Source organism: Aulonocara sp. 'chitande type north' Nkhata Bay, linkage group LG4, assembly GCF_057382095.1.
Source record: "Aulonocara sp. 'chitande type north' Nkhata Bay isolate Kocher_YH1m ecotype deep benthic linkage group LG4, A_spYH_male_GT1.1, whole genome shotgun sequence".
NCBI lineage: Eukaryota > Metazoa > Chordata > Actinopteri > Cichliformes > Cichlidae > Aulonocara > Aulonocara sp. 'chitande type north' Nkhata Bay.
In genome coordinates this window covers 21043389-21053457 of record NC_141347.1, presented here as the reverse complement: position 1 = coordinate 21053457, position 10069 = coordinate 21043389, and the positions used below count along the sequence as shown (strand labels likewise).

The 10069-nt window shown below is 40.9% G+C and overlaps 2 protein-coding genes across 2 annotated transcripts; both read left to right on the top strand.

Moving 5' to 3' along the window:
• Positions 1-2098: 2098 nt before the first annotated feature.
• On the top strand, positions 2099-4435 carry LOC147332488 (parvalbumin alpha-like). Its single transcript, XM_086289076.1, has 5 exons — positions 2099-2195; positions 2996-3064; positions 3335-3467; positions 3785-3894; positions 4141-4435. Exons 2-5 carry the CDS (start codon positions 3004-3006, stop codon positions 4164-4166), a joined length of 330 nt encoding a protein of 109 aa, XP_086145202.1. The 5' UTR covers positions 2099-2195; positions 2996-3003; the 3' UTR covers positions 4167-4435.
• A 1514-nt stretch (positions 4436-5949) lies between these two features.
• On the top strand, positions 5950-7737 carry LOC147332487 (parvalbumin beta-like). The gene is made up of 5 exons (XM_086289075.1): positions 5950-6102; positions 6577-6643; positions 6738-6870; positions 7247-7356; positions 7473-7737. The coding sequence occupies exons 2-5, from the start codon at positions 6583-6585 to the stop codon at positions 7511-7513; spliced, it is 345 nt and encodes a 114-aa protein (XP_086145201.1). The 5' UTR covers positions 5950-6102; positions 6577-6582; the 3' UTR covers positions 7514-7737.
• The last annotated feature ends 2332 nt before the right edge of the window (positions 7738-10069 follow it).

Here is a 10069-nt window from a genome sequence, read left to right as displayed (position 1 = left end):
GCTGATCTACTTTACCATGCAACAATCTAGACTTTACAGAGCATGGACCTAAAAAATATCCAGTGAGCAGCGCTTCTCTGGGTAAAAATGCTTTATTGATGTCAGACTTCAGAGGAAAATGACCAAACTGCTTTAAGTTGATAGCAAGGCAACAGAAAAACCTACAGCAGAGTATGCACAAGAGCATCTCTGAACATAAACCTTGAAGCAGATGAAGCAGAAGACCACAGAGGAGCCGCTCCTGTCACCTAAAACAGGAAACTGAGGCTACGATTCACACAGGCTTACCAAAACTGGACAACAGAAGTTTGGAAAAAGGTTGCCTAGTCTGATGAGTTGTGTCGTAACATTTAGATGGTATACTGTCAGAATTTGGCATTAGCCACGAAAACATGAATCCATCCTTCCTTGTAGCAGTGGTTGTGGTGGTGTAAATCTGTGGGGGATATTTTCTGAGGATCAGTTGAAACACCACAGCCTGCTTGCCAGTACTGTTGCTGTCATCTGAAACTGGCTCCTTTAACATGACAATGATTTCACTCTACTCAAATGGTCACCGCATCCCCATTGAGATTTAGAGAAAATCCAAAAAGGTGAATGAAGAGAATTGCATCATGGATGTGAAACAGACAAATGTGCAGCAGCTGTGCAATGCTATCATATCAATATGGACCAATATCTCTGCAGTCCAACCCAGTATTAGCAAGGTGTGCCTAATAGTGTGTATAATGCAGGTTCTGAGAGAGCCACTGTTTTACTTTATTAAACTGATATCCAGTATTTCCATTAAACATGAAATATTTATGATAAAGTTGCTTCTTCCAATGCTTTTACTTAAAACTGCTTGCCTAAAACTGGGATCTAACCAAAGACCACTACCATGGTTCTGACAGTTAAGAATATCCTCATTTTGAGTCACTGCTGTAGACTCACTAGCACGAGTTCAGTTTGACCAGACAGAAAGAAAAGAAAAGAAAAGAAAGACTGACTACACAGAACTACCAGACTGAGATCAGCAGTCTTTGGTTTAAGCTTTATAAGGATGTTATTCACAGACACATGCTGGTGTGACTACTGAGGATAGCATGGAAAACTGTCATGCTTGCATTCATACAGCATGTAAAAAAATAGGCCTCAAAGTCTCAACCCTGATAAGGTGGTGGTTTAGTTTGAAACTCAACACTTCGTGAAGAGTTCAGATGAACCTTGTGTATACTGTGCTGTAGCTTATACACTAGGTATAGCTAGTTAATGTTACAGGACAGCATATAGGCAGAAGCTGCACATGTCTATCATCTGAGACCATCTTGCCTGGTGTTGCAACTTCAGAGGCAAGAATAGAAAGCCTGACACCAATAAATAAGAAACTCTTAATAATATAAGGAAAAAAGATTGCATTTATGTAAAATAACCTGGAATTTGTGTAAATCTAGTTATAAGTCGCCCAAGAGCCACAGCCACTCTACAACCACGAGTATTAAATATTGCTGGAAAGATTTATCATAAAACAGCTCTGTTAATGGACTGTATGGACTCACTGTGGGTTTATATAGCATGTGATTGGAGTATATGATGCCAGAGAAAACACGGTAGAAATAAACACTATCAGAAGTCTAAAAGGCATAGGAGAAAATGGCTCTGTGATCATATTGACATGGAAATCAAAAATAAAGGTGTTTTAAAAGGCAGTCCTTTCCAGTGGTCTTCTCTTCATAGTGAAGGCTTATAGTGACGTTAATAAAGGTTATCCTGTTTAAAGTAGGAAGTTGAATTGGCTGGTGTTCCTTTACATGGTTCTCACAAATCAAAATAAGGATGACCTGCACCCTCACATGTATCAGTTCCTTTAATTTAAGCTCGTAGAGGAAACGTTCTGAATCAAAATCAGCATGCTGGCAATAAATCATATAGGTGCAACATGACCAGTGAAGTCGGGTAGCAGCGGGCATGCTCGAGTTACACATGTCTAGCTATAGGCCTCACTCACACATGGTAGCATCCTCATTTGTTCACCTAAAAATAGGTCTGGACTACTAGACACATTTTTTCGAAACCCATGGATCTTGGTACCTGATACTGGGACTCAAAGGTCTGTAAATGGTGTTGCTCAAGGATATATAAGAGAGAGGGAAAGGGGATTCGTGGCATTCACTCGAGTCCGCCTAGGTTTTCACTCGCCTCAACTCAGCGCAAAGGTGAGTGCGGGGATGCGGACGAACGCCACACCGACTTCTACACTGGAAGGGGGAAAAGGGGATTCAGACAAGGAGATCCACGTGGACTATAAACTATAGAGAGAATTGGAACAAACATAGCCAACAACTTCATGGACCACAGGATAATTCAATTAGCGCGCAAAGGAGGCCAAAAGATTTCAGAAGAGCGCCGTTTGTGGATGAATATTGTTATTTACATTATCTCTTTTAACGGGATAAAAGAAATGCTATGATAACACACCTAGGGTTATTGGCGCGCTTGACGTCACTGGTGCTTTGTTTATTTGTGTCAGTGATTCATGTTGCCGTGATTTGGTCTCTCGGTGGAAGCATCATCTATTTCGTGCCATAGCAGCAAAACGCTTTGGGATACACAGTCAGTGCCGTGTTGTGATTAAACATCCGGAGGCGAAGAGCAGCTCTTAAGAGTAGTTGTTTATATTAATCGGGACGGGTAGAGCTGCATGGTAGACTATGGATTAAGGAAAAGAGTTGATTCGTGACCAACATAAAGTAAAAGGGGGCTTTGCTTTATTGTGGATTAATCCTTGTTTAAGCTTTTGACCACTAATGTCTGATTTGACCCTTCCTGTGTTTTATTTATGATTACTCACATCATATAGTTAGGTTCACTGTAATGTAGTCAAAACAAAATAGGTCAAATTGTCCAGTTAAGTTGGAGAATTGAAAAATGATCTATAATCCAATAGTATGACCACTGCATAGGACTTATAATGACCATACTAATCCAGTTATCTTGTCTTTTTTCCCTCTCTAAGATTAAAAAATGGCCTTTGCTGGTGTCCTCAATGATGCTGAAGTGAAAGCAGCTCTGGATGGCTGCGCAGGTGAGCATTCATTATCATTATTTCATCAGACAGTGAACAAGCTGTTCTAGTTTTTCATTATTCATGTAACTTTGTTGAACATTTTACTGCTATTTGATTCAAAACACCAACAAGTGATGCAACTTGGCTTCAGTCAGAAAGCAGTAAAGTCTCAGTTTCACATTGTGTCGTATAAACAGTCACAGTTATCGTATTGCATCAACAATGAAGTCCTGACTTGTGCTTGCGCAGACTTGCTGGGCGCTAATTGAGTTAAAATGTGTGTTCTAGCTGCTGACTCCTTCGACTACAAGAAGTTCTTCAAGGCCAGCGGCCTGGCTGCAAAAACTGCCGATGATGTGAAGAACGCCTTCAAAATCATTGACCAGGACAACAGCGGCTTCATTGAGGAGGATGAGCTGAAGTAAGTAATTCCAGCAGTTCACACTTAATGCTGGCATCTCATACTTGCAAGCCTAAGTGGTCCAGAGTATTCACGATCTTATCAGTGTGATTTGTGTCATTTATTTATAGACTTGGGCTTTAGTCTACAAGCCAAATAATATAGTAACTATTGCTAAGGAAGCCCACAAAAAGAAGCTGTTGATGACTTTCTTATGGATCATTTGGTTGACACATCAATTTAAGTCTTAAAATCTCACACATGAAAACATAGAAAACCAAAGGGTTCACAAGAAAATAATAAATAATAACTGCTGCTTTTTATTGTCCACACGCCAGGCTGTTCCTGCAGAACTTCTCTGCTAGTGCCAGAGCACTCACTGACAAGGAGACCAAGACTTTCCTCTCCGCTGGTGACAGTGATGGTGATGGCAAGATCGGAATTGATGGTGAGGGTTCTTTGTGGAGCATGGTGCACTTTCCTACAGATCTTTCAGTTTAGCAGAACACATCATATATATGAAGTGTTACCCGCAGAGCCTACATGAATCAGATGTTAGAAACAAGCTTAATTTTTTTTAACATCCATTGACATACCCTTAGTCAGAGAATGGCTCCTGTCAGTTTAAACTATACCACTAACCTGAATCCACTTTGTTCCCAATACTAATGGCAGTTCTATTCTACTTTCACAGAGTTTGCTGCCCTTGTAAAGGCATAAATTTCCATTGACCAAGATCCATTTCTTTTCATGGAACTGTGAACTCCTTGCAAGATTCACTAATCATCAGCTGAAAGAATATTTTTTATACCTTATTTATGAGTTGCCTGTGGACTGTTTCTCAACATGGAGCACATATTTTACTGATACTGTTATTCAGATGTGTTAAATGTTCTGAAAAAATGACTTGTGCAAACTGTACAACATCATCTGCACTTTTTGAGGAAGAGTGAAAAACCAGGAATAAATACTCTTTTGGTGTAAAGTCATCTCGTTCAGGTCAGTCGTTTTTTGCATGGTCAACCAAAACCCTCTCTATTCACACAGACGTAGCTATGCCAACACAATGGTTTGAGGAAGTGGCCGTTTCAAATTAGTTGTTGATTTGCCAGGGTGTTTGAATACTCCAGAGGTGTTGAGTGACGGTCTAAACAACATGCCCAGCACTTGTTTGGATAATTGGTTAATGAGATAGTGGAGTGTGGCTGGACTCTGGCCATGGACTGGGAAATGCTGTGGGAATGGGCCCATGGGGCTTTGCTCACATGCTTCTGGGATCTTAGGGAGGTTTGTAATGGATAGCTGCCACGCTGTCTCTTCCAAGGTCTCCTCCTCCACCAACTGCTGCATAGTCAATTAAATGATGTGCTGTGGCAACAGGAGTTCTATTAACAGTCACTGTTGCATCAGCAGGAACTTTTAACACACTGAACCCACTGTACAGTTGCACATCTACATCAGCCGAAGGTCTTTAATACATTATTTAACTTCTATCAGCACCTGGTGTGTACCTCATTTTGAGGAAGAAAATATTCTATATGCATAAGCCTGGAATGGAATTTTGAACAGCTCAGTTTCCATATTAAAGTCAAATTACGATCCCAATGTAAGCTAAGAATTCAGCATTATGTAAACCTCAAGCCTATCAGATGACGCCATAAGGTTATTATTGTCTAACAGCAGGGGAATCAGAAATAGTCTGAGTGATAGCAGTCTGCCGTTTCCTCACAATTGCCAGGCTTGCGCCACAGAACTTTGCTGCCTCCTACAGGTCAAACACATTCTTTCAGCAAGAGTAGCTGACTGTGATTATCTTTTTTTTTTTGCCCATTTTGATTTTTAATGCTTTGTCTAAAAGCATGAGCATGCCCTTGTGCCTTTAGGGGTTTAGAATATCTATCGTAATCACACATGGCAGATGGAATTTTTAAGGAAAACTTAAGAATATTTCTAAAGTCAGAGAGTCCCCTTGAATTAATTTGGTTATTTAATAAATCTTTTTACAAATATTTGGAACAAAAAGGACTTGACAGTAAAACCGGGCGTGGCTGATATTTGGAATTCGTATGCGGCACAAGTAAGACGGGTTTTTAAAAAGTATTTAGCAATGTGCTAGGCAGGCAGACTATCTGTGCGAATCTGAAAGGAGTGAAATACATATATATCTTACGAAGTACCCTTCATTGTTCCAGCTAAGAAATCAAAACCACAATTTCCCTCAAAGTCGCCAAATATATTTCACATACTGTTGCAGTGAATAGTCCACGCCTTCTAAATCGTCAAAAAGAGGAGAAACAACCAGTTAGTACAACTTACGCCAGCTCTAATGCATGCATGCTCAGTCCCCCGCCCCCGCCCGCAGCACTTCCAATTCGTCCTCCTCAGCAGTGCTGGGGCCTATTCTTAGCTTTGAGTGGACATGAAAGACTTCTTCAAACGCACCTTTTAAGCGTCTTCATTTGTGAAACTTAAAATAGACGGCTCTCTGGCTAAGGGGACGCATTTTCGCATCCTTCTTCTCGGTGTCAGTTATCTTATGCTTCAGATTTCGATGGCGTGATCATATAAAAGCTCACCCGGAGCGCCGTGATGGTCACTGCAGTCGACTCGGGTCTTGTCTGTGTCATTCGTAGCCTACAAAGCAAAGACACAAGAGGTGAGTTTGAATGGAAAGGAGAAGGGAAACCCGGGAGCCACATCATCACCTGGCATCTTTGAGAAAACACTACATTTATTTATTTTTTAAATTTATTGTTAATTACGCTTTAAATCGGGACTCCTTACTGCGAGGCAGCATCAGAAGAAGGAGATGAGTTTTGCGCTTTCTTGCCGGAGCGTCATCATCGTTGGCCACATGGATTACTGATCAGACGTACTCGCATCTTTAGAGTTGCAGCTTCAGAAAGAGGCGCAATGAATAATTTGCCCTTTCATATTTGGAGTGGCTCAGATTATTTTTTGGCAAGAAGCAAACTTACAGATGTGTGATTCTTCAGATGCTGCCAATGTTCTAAAAGATAATAATATTATTAATAATAATAAAATAATAATAATAACCTGGGATGGTCACCTATGGACATTAAGCCCAACTTTAAAAGCTTAATAATGGATTTTATTTTTATTTTCCCAGTTCACAATGGCATTCGGAGGTGTACTAGTTGAGGCTAACATCACTGCAGCCCTGGATGCGTGCAAAGGTGATTCCCTCATCTGCGATCACAACTCACCTTCTTTTTTGTTCAGCTGCGCTTGCTTTGTGCGAATTTCAGTAACAACCTGCGCTACTTTCAGACGGCGGCACATTCGACCACAAGAAGTTCTTCAAGTCCTGCGGCCTTCATGACAAGTCCGCAGATGACATCAAGAAGGCCTTCGCCATCATTGACCAGGACAAGAGCGGTTTCATTGAGGAGGACGAGCTTAAGTAAGAAAGTTCATACAAAAGGCGTTGTTAGGGTTTTGCTGTTGTTGTTGATTTGACCTTGGATGCATCATAATGAGTGGCAGGAGGCTGTAAGCACAAAACCATTCAGCCACTAACAGTAGACTACAGTAAGCTATGTGTAGCCATATTTAACCCATGCACTGGTTTTATATAACCAGAATGATATATTTCGGTTAGGTATGGGTCGTTTTTTTTGAATGAATATTTTGCTTTGATTTTATTTATTTAGCTAAAGAAAACAGCTTTTTTATGCCTTAGTTGACTTGTATCCAAACTGTACTCTCTGCAGTCAGATTGCATGTCTTAGCCAATGAGAACTTGGGTCTGTGAACTCACTGCTCACCTCTGTCTGCAGGCTGTTCCTCCAGAACTTCAAGTCAGGTGCACGCGTCCTGAACGACGCCGAGACCAAGGCTTTCCTCGGTGCCGGTGACACCGACGGTGACGGCAAGATTGGCGCTGATGGTATAAAAAATAAATTAAAAAAATTCACGTGCACCACAGTGAAATTCCTCTTTGGATGTTTTGTTTTTCCTGCTAACGGATATGTCACAGGTGTTTTTCCTTCTGTCTTTTTGCAGAGTTCGTTGTCATGGTTAAGACAAATAATGGTGCCAAGTGATGGATGGAACAACAATGACCACAGCGAACTCCATCTCGTCACCCTAATTTTTATACATTTGCTTAAAAGACGTTTTCTTCTATGCAACACCTGTCCAAAATGATGAAAATGCCGCTCGGTTGTGTTCATGTCTTAAATACGAATTTTGCTTATTGTAAAATCTTTGATGATGCTCTTTCCAGGAACGATCGATCAAAAAGAATAAATATTCCTTTGCTACGGTGTTATTGTTTCCTCTTCCCATTATTATTATTATATATCCAGTGGCGGTCCTAGCCTGTTTGGCGCCCTGGCGAACACTCCCTCTGCCCCCCCCCCCCCCCCCACCCACCCACCCACCCAACACACACACATATGAAGAGAGAGAGAGAGTATGCATAGTATGCAAACGGCTACCAAACAGCCATCATAATTTGTCATACAATGAGAACAGGACAAATCAACAACTGACAATGACTAATTAATATTAAAATCTGTAACATAATGTATTGTTTGGAGTTTAGTCTGTTACTGTTACTATTTTTTACCATTTCTTCTTGGAGCAACTGTAACCCACATAATTTCCTTAGGGATTAATAAAGGCGGCCTACATGGACGAAGTGAAGAATCTGGCATCATGGTGCCAGGACAACCACCTTCTATCCCCAAGCCATCCGGGCCCTAAACACACACACACCCACCCTCTCACATCATCTATAATTGACTGAGACAGGACTCTCTTCCAGACACTCTTAAATCCAGGCACAATGTACATTTCAAATTCCTTTAATTTTAAATATGTTTATATTGTCTATTCTGTAAAATAGTCAGATGTCTATTCATATTAATGTACAGAATTCACCTGCTTGCTGCTACTACTGCACATTCACCCAATGTATATACTATATATATATATAAGGTTCTTCCTCTAAGTAACGGATGACCTGCCATTATCCAATGACACATCTGCTTACCTGTATCTTTTGCTCGTTTCTCCTCCTCCTCTTTTCTCTTTTTCTAAACTGAGCACCTGATGGCTTTGAACTTTTCTTGTCCATCTTCCATCGGTTTTAATTTTGCACTCCAGTATGAACACCCATCCCCCAACCCGAGGATCACCACAACATAATCTAATAGACCTACACCTTAGTTCACAGATTCACTTTGTCTAAGGTGTATTTCTGGGATTTCGCACAACCCAGAATTCAAGTCATGAATACATGATGGGCTTGGATTTACATCATTATGAATGAAATGTGCTCTATTTGGAAGCAGCCGGCCCCCCACCCCTTTCGGCAGGTTGTGTGTGAGACTTTAAATCATCAAACTGTAAATTATAAATTTTAAATTGTTATTGATCCCTTTACCCCTGGTCCTAAAGTGTATATTTATTTTCTTACTCTTCTTATATTTATTGTTTGTTTACTTGCACTGCTGTAACTGGAGCCTCGTTTCTCTATATACTGGACTGTATGTAGCGGAGATGACAATAAAGTTTACTTTGACTTCAGCAGCGAGCAGGCGCATCGAGGGCTCTCGCGCTCACTTTTCGTGTATAGAATTTCGAAAAAACATCGTTGCAAATTATAAATTTGTATTATAATGGCTGGTGTTTTCGTGTTTGTTGGTTTGTTTTTATTTTGTTTTATTTTGCAAGCTGGTTATTAGATGCTGCTCCAGCCAGCCAGAGAATCCCCCGCCGCCCCGCTCCTCCACCCTCTGCCGCAAGCAGCAGGCGCCCTTACTCCCAGCAAATGGACGATAGAAAACCGATCGGTGCCTATGCCATTCCCAATATGCGCTGGCTGATGTCGGGGCAGCATGAGTACGAGCAATTTTTTTTTTTTTTTTTTTGCCGATGCCCGTGATGCCGCCCCGGGCAACCGCCGTGTCGCCCGTATCTAAAACCGCTACTGTATATGTCCGTGAGTAAAACACGTACTGCACACACAGCGAGCACACAAGTGCAGCCTATGTAGTGTTCACAGTTCATGTAGTTCCACCCTACTGCCGCTAGATGGGATACGTTCTTTTTCAGCAACCTAAGCCAAAGCATTTAAAAAAGTGGGGTTGGGGCGGCAACATAGCAACAACTACAGTTGCAGTGCTGTAGTATTTACTGGCTACTTTTATTTACACATTTTAGAAAGTGAAATTGTACTACATAAATATATTTCAGTTATATATCAATTAAAGGAAATATTGGCTTAATGCAATGAAACGTACATTGAACTTTTGATTTGTTCTTAATTGGAGAATAGCATCGTTTAAAACGAATACCGACTGACGTTGTTTTCATTGTTTAGCCGACCTTTTGCATTGCATTTTTTCCTCTTTTTCTTGTAGTTTCGTAAACTTTCATTGCGTAAGACCCGCCCAAGGGGCAGTAGGATGTTAAAGAAATTACTGTTAGCTCACAGGACTAATGTCCTTGGTTCGAATCCACCCTTCGGCTGGAGCCTTTCTGCAAATTAACGTTTTTTTTGGCTATATTTAATGAGTGCGTGAATGTGAGTAGCCTATAAATGTTTGTTTGTGACTCTGTGTTAGCTCCGCGAAAGAATATTAGAAAATGTA